Raw genomic sequence first — 18,254 nt, 5'->3', positions numbered from 1 at the left:
CCTACATGTGATAATGTATGTGAAAACAAAATAAGCCATCTCGATTTTATATAGGACTATGCTCGATTCAAAGGATTGGGCGGAATGACAGAGCTGCGTGATTGTGTTTAAAGATAGGGCACCGTATCAGAAAAAGTTTAATTTTTAATGTTATGGCACGTACCAAATTTCTTAACATATTCCTAGGGGTTTAGAGGATTTTTACCCTATGGTAAAAATAACATTTCGCGAAAGTTAGTTCGGCTAAAATTAGTTCCCGAGAAAGTAAGTTCCCTTGAGGTAGTTTGCATACATGACATTCTTTTTCACATTGAATTGACACGAATGTGGAGCTATATGGGATGGAAAGGAAAGAAAAAACCCAATATAACATGTGTCTGATATAAAAATGGGAACACTTATATAAAACTCTAAAACCTCTACTAATAGAAGAATATGAGCAACATTTTATTTACTGGAAAATCTCATAAAATAAACGAGGTAGGTTATAACAATTTGCACAAAACGCCATTAACACTAATGTATCCTATCCATCCATCAAGCAAGAAGGGACCTTGATGATGATGTTACTTTAGTAAAAATTGAGATATAAATGATAAAGAATTTTGACAGGACTACTGTTTAATCTTGATATTGTTGCTTGAATTTTCAGCTCTGTTTTGAACGGTTCGACCGTAGCGAAATTTCCTTTTGTAGCGTGAATTAACACGGTGTTTGCTGCGAAACGTTTCAGTTTGTATTCGTTCTCCTCGTTCCCTGAAATAAAATAAGACAAACCTTCAAAAATCGATGATGACAATAGTAGATTGAACAGCAGAAAGACAAGTGGGAATAGAAATGTCATTTCGAGTGTCTCATTAATGGCATCAATACTCAGTCTCCTTGACAAACTCATCCGGTCCGGGGGGGAGTGCGCGCATGTGCGGCATCACCCTCGCGAGCCAGGGCTGATAAACGACTCTGCGACTTAGGCCAGTACCGTATAATTGGAGGAATCGTTTAGGGTTATATCCCCCGTCAACGCGTCCATCAGAATCATCAATAGCGTAAGGGGGGTAGATAAGCCATGGAGTCGAGGGTGGTGCGGCATTTGCACTTGTTCTTTGTTCTCCACAATTTTACCCGTTTATGTCCCGATTTTTCCTTTTCTCAGTGTAAACCGGCTGTTAAAAAAACCTAAATTCCATCTAGATAGGGCGTTAACTTTAAAATCGAAAGTGAAAGTAAAAACCACCGCAGTAAAATTCATTTGAGCTTTTTCTATAACATTAGTACACGTGTGACAAAACGACAAGACCAAAAAGAAGCTGTTTATCAATAGAAAAAGATCATTACAATGGAGTTGTCTCTTGAAAAAGCTGCAAAGGTTTTCCAAGATGCATCTATTCCTATGATTGATTCAGTTTTTGTAGATCAAAGTGAAGAAGGGAAGGCAACCTTTCGTTTGATTTGGCAACAGAATGATCATGCTGCTTTGCAAAAGAAGAACTTCTCAACGTCTTACAAGCTCGACACTGAAAAGTCTGAATTCGAATCTATTGGATTTCCATCCGATTTAAGTAATGAAATCCTTCTAGAGACAGTCAGTAAATCGAAAGAGAAAAGGGCAGTCATTAAGAAATCCACAAAGCAAAACACGCAATGCTACTTTCTTGAGGTATGGTCCATGTCGAGATTGATCAAAACTGTGGATTTATCTGCACATGCTAAACATGGAATTGTACATGCTGATTTATTCTTTTCTTCATTCACTTGGGATCAAAAAGAAGAGAAACTTCTCTATGTTGCTGAAAAGAAAAAGCCTCGATCTCGTGGATTTTTTGAACAAGGGGAAGCAAGTTTGGAAACAAATATTGGCAACCAATATGATTACGAAGAAAGCTGGGGAGAGATGCTCTATGACATAATAACACCAACAATATGCATTTTTGATGTTCCTTCTGAGACACTTTACACTTTAGAGCATGAAGACCTTGAAAGCTACTCTCTTGCACAACCACAATGGGGTCCTAATAACTCAATTGTTGTTTGTGGGTACAAAAAGGAGCCTTTTCGACTTGGAAAATTTTACTGTGAAAACCGTGAAAGTAATATTTTTGTCCTTGAGTATGACAGTGAATTCAAAGTGCAATCTGCTCAAAATATAACTAAGAATATCGTTCAAGGTAAAAGCAACAATTGGTGTCCAAGAGTTAACAATTCTTTTGAAAAATTTGTTTTCATGCATTGTCCCCTTGCTGAAGAAGGAAATCCACATGGTACTAATTCAGTTATCTACACTTGTGATTTTTCTTCCAAAAAACTATCCAAAGTAGAATTAGAGCCAATGTTCATAACAAACTTCCCATCCCAAATATGGTTTGATGATAACTTGCATATTGCTTTTCAAATTAAACGTGATGGTTTGAGTCACATTGTGGTAGTGAATACTGTGTCAGGAAACGTGATGAAATCTGATAACCAATGCTTTAGATTATTTGGTGTTGTCAACTCATTTGCAATTTGGTGTTCGTCAATCCTTGGTATGAATGAAATGGTACTTGTGCTTTATGAACATAAGGCTTCAGAGGGAACATTTGTCAGGCACCAAGTAAAACCTCTCGAGTTCACTATGAAAACAGATTATTCAAAGATCCTTCTTAGAGACATTCCCAATATTTGTTCATGGGTTGTGTATCCTCGAAATAGCTCTGCTGAGAAAATGCCTTTGATTGTTTGGGCTCATGGAGGGCCACATACCGTTTTTACAATTGATTATGATCCCCTTGTTACTGCTTTTTGTCAGCTTGGATTTGCTGTATTGCTTGTGAATTATACTGGCTCCACAAGCTTTTCCAAAAAGTCATTGCTTGAGCTTCCTGGTAAAATTGGCTCGAGAGATGTCATCGAGGTTCAAGCGATGGTGACAGCATGCATTGCCAAATTCAAAGGCAGACTTGATGAAAATAATGTATTCTATTTTGGAGGATCTCATGGTGGCTTTCTAGGAGCACATTTGATGGGTCAATATCCTGATTTCTATCGAGCAGCTGCGATAAGGAATCCTGTTATCGAAATTTCATCAATGTCTTTACTATCAGATATACCTGATTGGAGTTACTTCGAAAGTGGGCTTGAATACAACCAAGGAAAAATCCCAACCGAGGCTGATTTTTCCACGATGTTAGGTAAATCCCCTATCGTAAATGTTGGGAAAATTAAAAACCCTATTTTAATTTTCGTTGGTGAAAAAGATGCAAGAGTGCCCCCATCTCAAGGAAAAGCTTTCTACAGAGTACTCAAGGGGAATGGTAAAACTGTAAAACTGATTTCTTATCCTGAAGGATCGCATCCTTTGAAAAATGTGAAAGTTCAAGGTGATTTCTTTATGAATACAGTGAAATGGTTCTTCGGATATTACAAACATTGATATGAACACCTTATCACAAACATTATGACCAATGATCTATCATTTTCTCGTTATTTGTACTAGTTTTTTTAGAAGCACGTTTTTTAGTCAATTGACATCGTAACCTCTTGTATTTTTGTTTTGTGTTTGTCCAATTTCTGACAAAATTATTCTAGCAGTTCCATTGAAGGAAAATCAAATTCTTATTGAATTAAATTAGAATTTTATTTTCTACCATCAATTTTATGTTGACAGTGGAATCGTAGTGTTTTTGGAGATTTAGAGACTTTTATATTATATATTATATGATATTTGATAGGATTTATATATAACAAACAATCTTATTACCATAAATGAAAATTAATTTTGTTTCGTTTCATTTGTTTTCATATAGAAGTCGATGTTTGATAAATGAAAATTCTTTGGGCAGAGAGATTATTTTCAAGACTTTCAAAATGTACAACTAAGAAATTGACAATTCTAAAGTTTTTAATCGTTGACAATTTTAATCAGAAGATGAACTTTTCGAAAACAAACTTTATAAAACTGTTACCTTGTGTGAATTCAAAATAAACATCTGTGACTGCTCCATAGCGTCTAGTGCTGACAGTGAGTGGGATTCGGAAAGTACTTGTTCTACTTCGTGAACGAATGAACTTTCGGATGTATAACGGAAGGTTTCCACAGTTCTGACCAGTTGGACACGCTTTTTTACAAGTGCTGGAATGTAAGAAGGGGTAGTTTGTCAAATCATTAATTGTTTTTTTACATCAGTCTCATCAGTGATCTGGTAAGAACCTTTTTAGTCAGTATGGAAAGTAATGAAGGTAGATGAGTGTGCTAAATGTCCAAGGGAATGTCCTTGTTGGATGTGGTTTTCATTTTTTCAAGGTCAGAAATCCATTGACTTTCCTTAAGTCTGTTCCAAAGAAATTAGCAAGTCCCCGCACATTTTGATACATCGCTCTTGACGAAGAAAATATTTATGACTCGTTGAAGAAAATAATTTTGAATGGATACTTTTCATGGCCTTAGGATCTCAAAACTGAAAAGCTCGAAGTGTTCCAATAAGACACCGAATATAGCCTAGAAACCACTGATTCCCTCCGAAATCGAAATATCCAATGAAATAAATCGAAAGTGCTAAAATTGCAATTCTCTTTTTCGACTGCTCTCAATCGTACTGCTAATCTTTTTTGGAACACCTTAGTGGAGATGAAAGTTTCAGGGTATTGTTCTAACAGGGTCTGTGACAAGATGTTTATGAGATTAAAAAAAAAACAAGGGATGATAAATTTCCTATGAAAGATTTTACGAACCTTCGCCCTTGTTTTCGATAATGTATTGGACATGTGTTGGCGAAACAAATGAAATCACCCCGTACATTGATACAACGATCGTTGCTTCCACAAACATTCTTTTTCTCTCTACATTCGTCTATGTCTGAAAATATCAATGAATAGCCCGCACATTGGTTTAAACTACCTTAATAGTGTGGTCGTTTAGCATAATTTACAGGAAAACAATATGATCTAGCTGAAACTTTCTCCAGACCTTCTCTATAGGATGGTTATGCCTCAGGAAAAATTCCCCTAAAATCCCACTGGTGGAACATCCCTTTTATGGGACATTTCTTTGTGGCGAAAAGTGGAACTTGCGCATGAAATATCTCGAGTTAGGTAAGGAAATCAGCCATAAGCGTTTAAAAGTCTTCTTTTCAAAGACAATCCTGGCCATAATATTTGAGACAAAAGGGAAATTCCCACGAAATCTTATAACCACAAGTATTTTGGAAGCGCTCTAAATTAGGTTAGACGAATAGAGTTTTAACTCTGAGTTTCAACATTAGACTTAAGACTTAGGACCTTAGAATCTGAGGATCCAAAAGTCCCAGAATGGTCCAACAGGGCTCAGAATATAGCCTGGAAGTCAATTAACCCCACCCAAATCGAAATACTCGAATAAATTTATCAATTAGCCCAAAAACGACTTTCTCGCCCGAATTCCAAATTTTGAAAAACGAGGAAATAAGCTAAATTCTCAATATATTTTGGCCAGGATTGTCTTTAAAAATAGAAAATGCTAAATTCTGCTCTGCTGGGGGTCTAATTTCAAACTAGAGGCATTTTTTCCTGTTAAAAATGTCCCATTCTTCAAATTAATAGCCAAAAACTCAGTAAAAGTTCAAAATTTTCTGAAATATTGGCATTTTTGGATTTCCGTAAAAGTGATCTTCACAAAAAGTGAAAAATTTCACAAAATACTGATTTTGACTCGACGAAAATGCTTCAAAATGGCCAGAAAAAGGTTTTTTTTCAAATTTTTCGGCTTTTCTCGTAATTTTAGACCCCCCGCAGAGCAGAAATCAGCAATTTTTATTTTCAAAGACAATCCTGGCCATAATATTTGAGACAAAAGGGAAATTCCCACGAAATCTTATAACCACAAGTATTTTGGAAGCGCTCTAAATTAGGTTAGACGAATAGAGTTTTAACTCTGAGTTTTAACATTAGACTTAAGACTTAGGACCTTAGAATCTGAGGATCCAAAAGTCCCAGAATGGTCCAACAGGGCTCAGAATATAGCCTGGAAGTCGATTAACCACACCCAAATCGAAATACTCGAATAAATTTATCAATTAGCCCAAAAACGACTTTCTCGCCCGAATTCCAAATTTTGAAAAACGAGGAAATAAGCTAAATTCTCAATATATTTTGGCCAGGATTGTATATAGTTTTTCGAGAGCTTTCGAATGGTATACATGATATTGTCTGGAAAAAAGTTTCAAAAAATTTCGCCCTTAGGATTTTGCCTGGGGAAAATAGAAATGTCCCAAAAAAGGGATGTTCCACCAGTGGGATTTTAGGGGAATTTTTCCTGAGGTATAAGCATCCTATAGAGAAGCTCTGGAGAAAGTTTCAGCTAGATCTTATTTTTTTCCTACAAACAGCCTGTATTTTTGTAACACGACCACACTATAAAGCATGGAGGTAATAAGAAATAGATGGAGAATGAACTATTTCATTGTACCTAATCATCGGAAGCAAACGGCTCCTTGATTGCAATGGGAAAAAGTGATCAATTTTGTGTGCATTCATGGGAATATTTAAGTTCATAAAAAACTGAATAAAAAGATTTTGGATTTTTAACAACTCTATTGTGAGATAGTAGCTTTGTTGATCAAAATAAGAAAAAGCTTGCCGTAACAAGCACAAAATGCTATATTTCTAAGGGTCCCCTGTCATAAAATCATCGATAAATTTAAAAAAGAATTCTATATTACGATTAGGTAACCTTTTAATTAATCATCCATCAGAATTTGAAAACCCCCTCCCTTCCAGACGTAAAGATTTATTTATTATGAAGAGATTTTCAAGGAAAATGTGCTGAAACTCTCAAAATTTGGACAGTGTTCGCCCAAAAATACATGGATTGGATATGAAATCATTGTAACCTTAAGTACTTTGAGAAAATTATTTTGTATCGCGTTTGAACAAGAACTTTTTGCATAAAATGTTTACTTCAATCAGGATAACATTCTCACTTCTGTTCTTATAAATTTACATTTCGGATTTTTTTGCTTCCAATGATGGTACATCAAAGAAAAGCCGCTTTGAATAGATTTATAATATATTTCAACGATCATTTAGGTCGAGACACTTTCTCTCCATCTATATCTTTATTACCTTCATGCTTAAAGGAAGAAAATTTGGCGGATTTGTCTGAAACCCGCAAAATTAAATTTTTTTCGGCCATCCGCCAAATTTAATTCCCGTCAAATTTAATTTTTTTTTCTTTTTTTATGACCGATTTTTCACAATTTACCCCCCATATCAATGTTTTCACCCTGATTTCGGATTCAAAAATCCGTCATCCGCCAAATTAAATTCTCGTCAAAATTAGCTTTTTCCTTAATCCGCCAAATTAAATTCCCTATGAAAAAACTTTTTCAGCCATCCGCCAATTGTTTTTGGTGGATTTATCGCAACTTTATATTCTTCATTAACTCAAAAACGAAAATTTTGGGTAGTCTTTTCTTTACAAAAAATTAGCACAAATTTCCCCATTCTAGAAATTCTGTTATTTGACATTCAGAAAAATTTAGGTATCGGTACCTTTGAAATTGTATCATTAAACTTTGTTCTATTCACCTACACATCTCTTTTCACAAGAACAATGAGTTTAAATTAAAGCAATTTAAGGAACCAAGGAACAAAGTAGTACTTTAAGGAAATTCAATTTGGCGGGAAATTAATTTGGTGGATGGCTTAAAAAATTAAATTTAGCGGGAATCTAATTTGGTGGATTAAGTTTATGTATAGCCAAAAAAAAACCTATTAAAATAAGAAAAAAAAGTTTTAACCCCTTGATGTTCTCAAAAAGCTAAAGAATCGTATTTTTAAGATTTTTCAATGCTTAAACTTTGATCAGAATCGGAATATTTCGGCTTTGGTGATAGCTAAACCCTTAATGTTTGGTACCATTGGAAAGCTCTTTCAAAGCTCTATCTTTTCATTTTTTGAATTAGGTCTTCAATGAAAACTACCGGTAGACGAAAATATCGTTCCGGAGAGAACCAAATTTCGCTGATGGGACGTCAAGGAGTAAATGCCTAAAATAGCGCATATTTGGGGAAATAAATCCGACAAAATTTCTTCCCTAAAGGTATTAAACAAGTGTAAAATGCATCAATATTTTCCTAAAAGTAAAGTAATCTGAGAACAGTTTGAGAATCAAGTTTTGAAAAAAATACTGCGGTTCTTATAAAAAAAAGTTTACCTAAACAACTTCTTTTATTCGAGTGGAGCTTGAATCCTTTGTGACATGCGCATTGATATCCACCAATCAGATTGTAGCATTTGTGAGCGCATAATCGAGCTCGATTCGTACATTCATTTATATCTGAAAGGAAATTTCGAAGTGTCTACAAATACACCCCCTTCTCACAGACCCGGTAGTATTTTTTCAGGCTGTGGGGATAAAAATTGAAGGGTGATTTTCCGCTGGGGACGATATTTCGGCCAATTTTTCCATTGGGAAGCAGTGGGTCTGTGAGAAAGGGGTGTACAAATGGATCTATTATCATTTTTACCGAAAATAACATTACGCCTGTCTAACACTATTGTGTATCTGTATTGAGACCGAAGTTTCTCTCAAAAGGGAGTCCTTTCGAAAAAAGTATAATTACAAAACACTAAAACAATACTTGATTCAAAGAAACCTCATTAATTTGAACAGCAAGGTCAGAACTTTCATAATTTACCTCGTTCGTAACAGATTTTTGGAGCACCAGACGTGGTATATCATCTTCAAAAGGAGGGGTAAATTTGAGGCAATTTTACAAAAGCAAGGAAATGTGTTATGAAACCATTGAGAGGAGAATCTTTCTTCTGTCTATGATGAAAGTAACAAACAAACCTTCACATGTTTTGGAGATTTGATTTTGTTTGAAGCCTGATTTGCAGAAACATTGATAAGCACCAAGTGTGTTAACACAACGTTCACCAGAACCACTGCAAATGTTCTTCACTTCTTTGCATTCGTTTATGTCTGGAGAAAGAATGAAATGAACGTGATAGGACAAATAAATCATATACCATATTGAAATTACAGAGGAGTAAAATCAATAGGAATCTTAACTCGAACCAATTTGTGCTCCCCGTGTTCGGATTATGGAGACTTCATTGTAGTTAATAGAGGTCTAAGCGTCTAAGTAAAATGGCTCTTTTCGCAAATTTACCACATTTGTAAACATCTAGTGGTTAGAAATATCTTTGTCGATCATATCTACAACTTTTTAAAGCTAAAGAAGCCCATAGAACACATCTGCCTCAACGGGTGAAGATTTCAAAATTCAGTTATTAATGGGGATAATTCACATTGTATTGATAATTTTCGGAATTAGATTTATCATTCGACCCGTCAGTTTGGATTTCTAAGTTCGGGAAAGTAGGGATGCTATGAAAAACGATTTTTCTTTTCTGTAAGTTTGTTATCAATTTGTTAGTGATAACAATCGCTAATTTTTTTATTGAGGAAGACTAAAACTTTGTAGTTATTTTCTTGGTGTGATGTTTTGATTCATCAGTAGAGTGCTTCGAAGTTGGAAGCGTGATATGATACTTTATAGTTACTCATTTGAGAAAATGAAAAAGTTTTTCGAAATTAACTATTAATGATTGGAAAAAAACCATTTTCCAGAGCTGGAAAGTACCATTTCCATAGCCTAGGAAATCGATAATTTTTCTAGCGAAATACTCAGTCCAACGAGCAGTTTAGTTTTCCGACAGAGACGAAGTTTCAAAATTTTCTTCCAACTGTACCGGAAGATAATTTTGGCCGATTATTCCTGGAGGGAGGGTCCTTCAAAGTCGGTCACAAGGTGTTACAATAATATATATAACCTGTGCAAGAAGAGCCATCGAACCTGTACCCTACAGGGCAGGCAGCTGCAACACACTTGTAGCTTCCGACGGTATTAACACAACGCTCGTATGCTCTACAGGGTCGTGACTTGCACTCATTCTTATCTGAAAAAGATATTAAAATTTTGGTTGTACGAAATTTTGGTGCATCGCTAAGGACGTCAATTCTACTGCATTTTTCGTTACACGAGGAAGAATTCTTGATATGCGTAAGTCATTTTTCTAGCGGAAACACCCTAAAAAAGCCGGGATTTGACCTCTCTCTGTTACTAAAAATAGAAACACAGAGGTCAAAAACCGGCTTTTTTGGGTGCTTCCGTTAAAAAATATGACGTCATCTTGACTTACGCATATCAAGAATCAGTAAATGAATCATGCGTTTTTTGGTAAGAGTTAAGTCCTTTTAAAAACACCTCTCTTTGGAAGCTTCACAAAGGTTGAAGAAAGATAAAACCTTACCAATACACCGTCCTCGGTATTTATAGGATCCAGCTTGACATTTGTGTTTATTGTCTTTAACTGTACACTGATATCCTCCCAAAACATTTTCACAGAAGGTTCCATTCTGACATTTAGCTTGCCCATTCTTGCATTCATCAACATCTATGAGTCAAAAATTCCAAAAAAAAGATTTAGACCAGAGGGGGGGGGTTCATGACTTTCTCCATCAAGAGCTTGTTATATTATTCTTGTTTGTGACCTAAGGTAGAACCAACTTACCAATGTATGATACCTCATCGGTAGAAAACTCGTCGGCAAAAAAATAACATTCCTCGGTAAAAATTTCGTTACTAAGCGATTTTTCGTCACTTTTTAATGACAAATTTCCTACCAATAGGCCTTTTTATAAATTATTTTGAGTGCAACGACTGCCCCATCCCTTGAGGCGTCGAGTGTTATTTTTTGAATTAGAGTGAACTTGAACTTCTCAGGGAGTCAATTACCACGGCAACATTTTTAAAACAAAGTAAACGTTGCTCGTGACGTGATTTATAAAAAGATCTATATAAGGTATGGTCCAAAAGGTTTTTTCAGAGTGGGTTGAAAATTTAAATGTATAGCGGGAATTCAATTTAGCGATATTTAGGATATTTTTGGACAAAAAAACCTGTTTTAAGGCCTTAAAAAGCACACTTTTGGGGAATGAATACAACCATTTAAATTTACCGGGAATTCAATTTGGCTAAATCCGCAAGCAACTCTGCCAACGTTTCTTATTGGAGCGAATCTCTTACCCCCCCTGTTCAAAGACAATTGGCAATCAAGGGATTTGATTACCACCTGGTATTGGTTTCAAAACGAGGCAGTCATCGCACTCGAAATGACTTAGGAAAAGGCCTATTAGTAGAAAATTTTCCATTAAAAAGTGACGAAAAAGTCGCCCCTGGGTAACAGTCCTCTGACTTACCTCTACAGAAATCATTGACTTGTTCGTAACCATCTGGACAGTTGATTTTCTTATAGACACGCCTACATGTGTACGAGCCAGGGAGGTTGTGACATTCAAATCCTTTCACACATTTGTTTGATTGCGTCAAGCACTCGTTGATATCTGTAGAAAAGGTATAATTTCTAGCTTAGCTATCTACAGTTCAGCTCTAAAGCTCTAATAGAGCATCTAATACACTTTTTTTAAAAGAAAATTCAAAATTTTTAGAGTCTTCGGATGTTCTAACTTTTGTAGTTTTCAGCCTAAAAGCGTCTTTAAAACCTTAAAGTGTTTTAACTTGTTCTTAATATTTTGGTCATTGAAGCTTATATGTTTCTAATATAATTCTTCAAAAACGTGTAGACTGAATACCATGATGTGGATCTAAATATGCGCTAACAAACATTGATTTGTCAGATAGAACAAAATTAATAGCGGCACTTTTTTATCGTTTGTTCGTTTGTTTGTTTGTTTGTTTGTTTGTTTGTTTGCTTGTTTACAAACGGGCATACGGGTAAACTAAAAGAACTTCAAATTTTAAAACTATAAAAAACTTTCGTAAGTTTTGAAAATTTTGATCTCAATGACAAAAAAAGTTGTGCAATGTAACGGTCAAGCCTGAGGTCAATGTGTGGTTTGAGTGTAATCAAGTCTAGACGTTGGTCCAGGTTTTAAAGATTAATGAGATTAAGAATTGAACGCCTTCCAAACTAGCTTTTAGCAAATTATATTATGACACAATGACATTTCTTTTCTTGGTCTTGTCTCTCGGGTAAGGTTAAATTCATCATTCCAGATCATTTTTCAAGAAAGGCTGACAAATCCTGCAATTCCAAAGACTTTGTTAATATCCACCCAATAACTTTATTATAGCCTGTTAGACGGATTAAATTTCTCTCGGGTGAGCATATCCCAAACATATTTTGCGTGACGCGCACCGCTTCCCATTATTCCTTAACTCTCATATATAACACAAAACAATCGTATCAACGAGAGGATTTCGAAAAGTGCTCGGTCAAAAATTTACATTAAGTCAATCTGAAGATATCGGTCAAAAACTGATTTTGACGTTATAAAATACATCGAAAAAACACGTCATGAGTAAGATTCAAATGACGTCATTATTGAAAAAGGCGATAACTTCAATTCTATCAATGCAATCAACACCAAATTTGGACTGGAGTTGTAAATTAACGATTGCGCGGTGCGCGTGCGGCAAAATATATTTGGGACATGCCTTAACTCACCCGAGTGGCACAAGATGAATCCTGCCATAACCACGGAAAATTCTAGATGTATCTCTCGACCAGAGAGTCATTAAGGATGTTGACATAGAAACATGATACCAATCAAGAGTTTAAACCATACTAACGAAACATACTTAAACGAAACTACTTCTACTCCTCGCAATAGAGAAAACTTTTGCGTGTGTAGTACTTTCATTTCTGAAAGAGTTGAAGTTGAAAGGTAATGCTTGATTTACTATCACTATAGGAATATAATTCTAAAAGACATCGTATTATAAAGTGCGTATGTAACAGAACTTCCGTTTGAATATCACCAAGGTATGCAGACTGGGAAAAATCGCCATCATCTTATATTGTCTTAGCAGGATTTAAAACAATCATTATAAATTAAACGAAAAAATACTCGACTTGAGATCGACAGAATTTAATAAAAGTTCAATCTTTTGATACTCTAGAACAGCTTGTCGTGCCAGATGTACGTAAAATGTGCGTAATGTCAGAACCCAGCTGTACCGTGAAGTAAACCCTGCCGTTAAAAACGAAATTATATCTTAGACTGAAAACCTTTTTTTCCATTTTCAGAGATAAAATGAGCCCATCCAAAAAAAAGAAGGGAGGTGAATGGAAAGGAAAGCTTTATTTCAACCCTGATGCAAAAGTAGGAAAAGATGAGGGAATTAATCTGTCGCACGATGAGCTTCAATCAAAGTTAGCAAGCTTGGTAGATATTGGGGAGAATATAAATGAAGTCTGGTTGTACACAACTCCACTAAGTGGCTGGCAACTTACTCATGCGCTTCTTTATCATGCATATATTGTTTTAGAAACAAATGATTATTTTTGGTCACTCGAGAAAAATGCAGATGAGTTGGTCCTACAGCGTAGCAAGGTTGGTAATAACGTTAAAGAATATTTGCATGGTAAAAAAAGACCTGTTCTATTGCTGAGCTCTAAGCCATCTCAACACAAGCATCAATGGAGCGACCTGAGATTGAAAAACCTTTTCGATCACTTGTTCAAGAAACGCGAACTGAGTAAAACGTATAATTGGTTGAACGATAATTGTCAAGATTTTGCGAATAGAATTTATGATTATATCTCCAATAATAAGAGAGACCCGAACCAAGGCTATTTTGGACCTTCTCGCAGAGTGAAATGCGTATGATGCAAAGGTTCACAATAGATGTCATTATGTCGACATTATTCGATAGAAAGTTTTGATTTTTTTGGCTAATTTTTACTCATTTCTTCTTTATAATCGGAAAATATAAAGCTATTACTAAAAACTGAAGATTCTGAGTGTTAAATTTGTTGCAAGGTTACAATATAACGCTCAAGAATAGCCTTAATATGCTTGGAGAGGGATGGAATAAAAATGTGTTAGGTGGAAAATTTACAGTAATGATGCTTACCAGAAAAATAATTATTTCCAAAAAAGAAATAAAAAGTACTGCATGGATATCTAGGTATAATCAAGGTTATAACTTTAAAAATAAATAGCAGGAAAAACAAGAGAGGTTAATTTTGTCATCTTACCGTGTTAAATCAATTCACTTTTCAAGGAGGAAATTTTGAACTTTCAAGAAAATTTTGAGAGTGCGAGAGAAGAAAGATGAAGCAATAACTTCTAGAAGTGCTGAGTTTTTACAATTGGCATGGATAATCCCTTCGATTTTAATTCGTTGAAAAATGAAAATTCGTTACGAGAAAAGTGGAAACAATCTGGTATAAAAAACAATCTGGTATCCAATTTGAACCAGGTTTCGGACATATCTTCCTTAACTACAAAATAAGCTACACACTTTTTTATTAGAATAGTCAAGCATCAATATTTCCAGTATGTCGAAAGATGGAAAGCTGGAACAGACCGTCGGTGAAACACATCAACTGGAGATACCAGTCCTCTTAGTTAGAATATCTACCCACTTCTTCAGAGCTTTAGAGTGAATGTCAGGGTGAATGTCAGTAGGCCAACATTTGAATACCAGATATAATAGCAATGAACACCAAGGAGAAAACTAAATACACGTTTTTTTTTTTTTAAGAAACACACTTTTAAGAAACATGAGGCTCAGAATGCTTAAAAACTAAGAAACATCTAAGAAACATGGTGAGGCTGAGATTGAGAAAGTAACATTTTTAACTCGGTTTTTTTAGAACCTTCCATTCTTTGCATGAAAAATAGGCTGATTATGTCAAAAAGTTTAGAAACATGTAAGAAACATTTAAGGCTCAAAAGGTCGATTTCTTAAGAAACATTGAGGCTGCTTGGTAAAACTAGTTTCTTAAAAAAAAACAAACGTGTACCCTTAGGATGTTTACAACTAACGAAACAATGTAAACTATCAGAAAGACTCAAATCTGCATGTTTGATAGCCAAACGCCTGATTGCAAACAATCTTGAATCAGGTTTAAAAGTTGTTCACGACGAACAAACCGAGAAAAAACGTTTTTCTCTTGTATAATTCTTATGTTTCAAAGGAAAGTTACAATCATGGTTGTAATATTTAAGAAAAAAGGGAAATCCACCGGGAAGTTTTGAAACCACAATCGGTTTGTAAGTGCTCTAAAGTAGCTTAGAAGGGTAGAATCCCGGGGGGGGGGTACTAGGTTTGCGAGGTGACGGGTATGTCCGAGCCGAAAATCGACCCTTTGAGAGACAAAATTTTGGTGATTTTGGGACCCTTTGAGAGACTTTTTCCAAAATTTTGGTCCATTTTTTTCAAATTTTGGTTTTATTGTCACCAAATTTTGGTCAAAATTTTTGGAAATCGTGACCCTTTGAGGGAGAAATTTTTGATTTTCATGATTTTGGGACCCTTTCAGAGACTTACTTTTGAATTTGTACCCATTTGAGAGACTTTTGAGGAATGAGAAAAGGTACCCTTATGGCTCGCACATACCCAGCACCCATTTTGCCTAAGTACCCCCCCCCCCCCGGGGGTAGAATTATAACTCTGATTTTAAAATGAGGATCTGAGGATCCAAAAGTTCAAAAATAGTCCAATAAGGCTCATAATATAGGCTGGAGGGAAATATCCGAATAAATTTGAGAGATGGCTCAAAATTGACTTTCTCGCCCGAACTCCAAATTTCGAAAAACGAGGAAATAAGCTTAATTCTCAATAGATTTCGACCATGGTTGTACTTGCTCTTTAGGGCTACAGAATTACTGTGAACTTTTAAGGAATAATTTAATGTACATGACATCTAGTATATATTTCTTTCATTTCAAGGTTAAAATGGCAAAGATGAAAGGAATGTATTGGCAAAGCAGTCTATATTTCAACCCTGATGCTGATGAAAATAAAGGATTTTATCTGTCGCACGATGAGCTTCAATCAAAGTTGGCAAGCTTGGTGGATGTTGAAGAGAATATAAAGGAAGTCTGGTTGTACACAACTCCACTAAGTGGCTGGCAACTTACTCATGCATTATTTTATCATTCATATGTTGTTTTGGAAACCAATAAACGCTTTTGGTCTCTCGAGAAAAATCTAAAAGGGCTAGACCTGCAACGTAGTAAAAATCCCAATAGTGTTAAAAATTATTGTCGTGGTCAGAAAAGACCTTTACTTTTGGGTCGCTCTAAGCCATCTACACACAAGCATCAATGGAGCGATCTGAGCTTAAAAGACCTTTTCGATTACTTGTTCAAGAAACGCGAACTGGGTAGAAGATATAATTGGTTGTACGATAATTGTCAAGATTTTGCGGATAGAATTTATGATTACATCTCCATTAACAAGAGAGACCCAAGCCATGGTTACTTTGGCAAACCATATGTGACGCAATTTAATGTAAAGCAAGCCCACCGTTGCCGTGGTAAAAGTAGAATCGACAAACTAGAATATTAACTTTTAAAAGGGAGTCTGAACAGTTAAACGTCCCTGTATCTCATTTTGCCCGAGTGCCGAGGATGCCCTTTATATAATCCATAATAATATAAATGTATTCGTTTGATGTCAAAAATACATTGGTTTACCTTCACAAGTTTTGTTATCTTTATTGAGTTGATATCCTTGTTTGCAAGAACAAAACGGTCCACTGTTTGTTTGTTGACACACATGCTCGCATTCTAGCTCTTCACAGCTTTGTGGCTTTTTTGCAGCTATAAGATTAAAGATTTCCTGAGTAAGAGATTTCAAGTCAATCAAAATTCATCCTAATTTATTTATTACTACAGTATAGCTGACAAATGTTCATAACAACAGCTCATTGATGAGATGATGAGGGGTGTGGAAATGTCCTAAAATATCTGCCTTATTGAGATAAACAATACCCACTTGATTCTACTATACGAATCAGATTCGAAGACCAACCACCCTTTAGTGTCAACTCATTCAATCATGATAATCGCGGTCAGTTTGAATGAGACAGGGGTGTTAAAATGACGAAAAAAAATCTAATGTTAAAATTAAAGTAAAAATTTTAAATGTTTTGAAAAATCACAAATATGTTGAACAAATTTTTGACCTACAAAAGCACTAACCTTCTTTAGTTTTCTTGCAGCACGATTCAAATACATTATTGCATTGTTTATCATTGAATTCGGATGTTTTACACCCTTCTCCATCTTCTTTATCAGGGTGGTCGAGGGCGTGTTGTCGCCCTAGTTTGCAACATTCACAGCATTTGAACGATGAACCAAGAAAAGCGACGCTTGTTAGTTTGTTACAACTTCTTCCTGAGACCCTAAAGATTGAAATAGATCGAAAATAAAAAACTCGTGCAGTCAAAATAACAGAAAAAAGAAAGTCAAGATCAGATTTGGTGATCTCAAAGTTAGTCTGCACATATCACAATGAAGAATGCTAGCTTACATGACAGCTTCAACTCCTTGCTTGCAACTCTCTTCACGTTGAGAGTTCAAACAACATAATGTTCTGATGGAGTGACAAACCAGTCCTTTCGTTCGGTTGCGTTCTTCATAACACATTCGTGAGTTTTCTTTATCTTTGATGTTTGCATTGTAAAATGAAACGCCTTCTTTGCAGCACGATGATTCTACCTTTAAGGTATCAACTAGAAAAAATTTAAGTTGAAAGAAGTGAAGGACTCAAGCTATAAAAGCTAAGAAATTCTGAAATAAAGACCTGTCCCTTAAGGAATTATCCTGTAAAACAGTATTTGAATACTACAACCAAAAGCTCACTGAAATTTACCAAGAGGGATTAAAATCTAGCAAAAAAGATTTTAGTTTAAAACATTAGTGGAGGAACTTATCAGGAATTCTCAATTTAAAATTGTTATCATCCCTTTCACTCAATAACATAGTTGTCGTCCCTATAAAATACCTCAATCCCATTACGTTTCGCGTATACCTCTTAAAATAGAATATTCGCAATCCTTGTAATTTCTGGGATACTCCCAGTGCATGAGTGTGCTTTTGATGAAAAAATATAGGTGAAGAGGGCGAAAAAGTCATACAGAACTTTTAGTCACTATTAGTTCGAATACTAACTATAGTTACATCCAAAAGGTATGCGCGCGAAAATCAATTGGCTTAAGTAACGATAGGTAACGATACAGACAAATGAAAAGTGATAAGAAATGAAACATACCACTGTTGTAAATACAAACAATCAATACCAAGAAAAAGAAATTCATTGCCACCATTTTCCTTAAAAGAATGTGAGCTTATACCAACACTACACACTCTTTCGTCAGACTCTGTCCAAGCAGCGAAAAAGGATACAGTTATATGAAAAAAGTATTTGACCCGTTTTACTCCTCAAAGTGATAATAGACTAGATGGTCAAATT

At 35.3% G+C, this 18,254-nt stretch overlaps 2 protein-coding genes and 1 long non-coding RNA gene across 3 annotated transcripts; 2 read left to right on the top strand and 1 right to left on the bottom strand.

Annotated features, from left to right (window-relative positions):
• Window positions 1–429: 429 nt before the first annotated feature.
• On the bottom strand, window positions 430–18,184 carry LOC136813613 (fibulin-1-like). The gene is made up of 12 exons (XM_067070119.1): window positions 18,054–18,184; window positions 17,313–17,514; window positions 16,982–17,184; window positions 16,475–16,600; window positions 11,222–11,365; window positions 10,273–10,416; window positions 9,793–9,918; window positions 8,807–8,938; window positions 8,168–8,290; window positions 4,708–4,831; window positions 3,942–4,108; window positions 430–756 (listed from the first exon to the last, which is right to left on the bottom strand). The coding sequence occupies exons 1-12, from the start codon at window positions 18,106–18,108 to the stop codon at window positions 572–574; spliced, it is 1,731 nt and encodes a 576-aa protein (XP_066926220.1). The 5' UTR covers window positions 18,109–18,184; the 3' UTR covers window positions 430–571.
• LOC136813611 (acylamino-acid-releasing enzyme-like) lies at window positions 1,275–3,748 on the top strand. The gene has a single exon (XM_067070115.1). The coding sequence runs from the start codon at window positions 1,337–1,339 to the stop codon at window positions 3,407–3,409; it is 2,073 nt and encodes a 690-aa protein (XP_066926216.1). The 5' UTR covers window positions 1,275–1,336; the 3' UTR covers window positions 3,410–3,748.
• LOC136813596 (uncharacterized) lies at window positions 12,655–13,780 on the top strand. The gene is made up of 2 exons (XR_010847506.1): window positions 12,655–12,709; window positions 13,072–13,780. It is a non-coding gene; the product is annotated as an uncharacterized lncRNA (long non-coding RNA).
• Window positions 18,185–18,254: the final 70 nt, after the last annotated feature.

The sequence above is a fragment of the Clytia hemisphaerica genome, unplaced genomic scaffold, assembly GCF_902728285.1.
Source record: "Clytia hemisphaerica strain Z4C2 unplaced genomic scaffold, Clytia hemisphaerica genome assembly, whole genome shotgun sequence".
NCBI lineage: Eukaryota > Metazoa > Cnidaria > Hydrozoa > Leptothecata > Clytiidae > Clytia > Clytia hemisphaerica.
This window is presented reverse-complemented; position numbering and strand designations above follow the sequence as displayed.

Bases quoted from the DNA above. Each gene is read 5' to 3' on its own strand.
- LOC136813611 (XM_067070115.1), top strand. From the start codon at position 1,337: ATGGAGTTGTCTCTTGAAAAAGCTGCAAAGGTTTTCCAAGATGCATCT.
- LOC136813613 (XM_067070119.1), bottom strand. From the start codon at position 18,108: ATGGTGGCAATGAATTTCTTTTTCTTGGTATTGATTGTTTGTATTTAC. The intron at 8,939-9,792 runs GTTATATATATT...TTCTTTCTCCAG, and splicing joins CGATGGCTCTTCTTGCACAG to ACATAAACGAATGCAAAGAA. The intron at 4,109-4,707 runs GTTCGTAAAATC...CTTACATTCCAG, and splicing joins TATCGAAAACAAGGGCGAAG to CACTTGTAAAAAAGCGTGTC.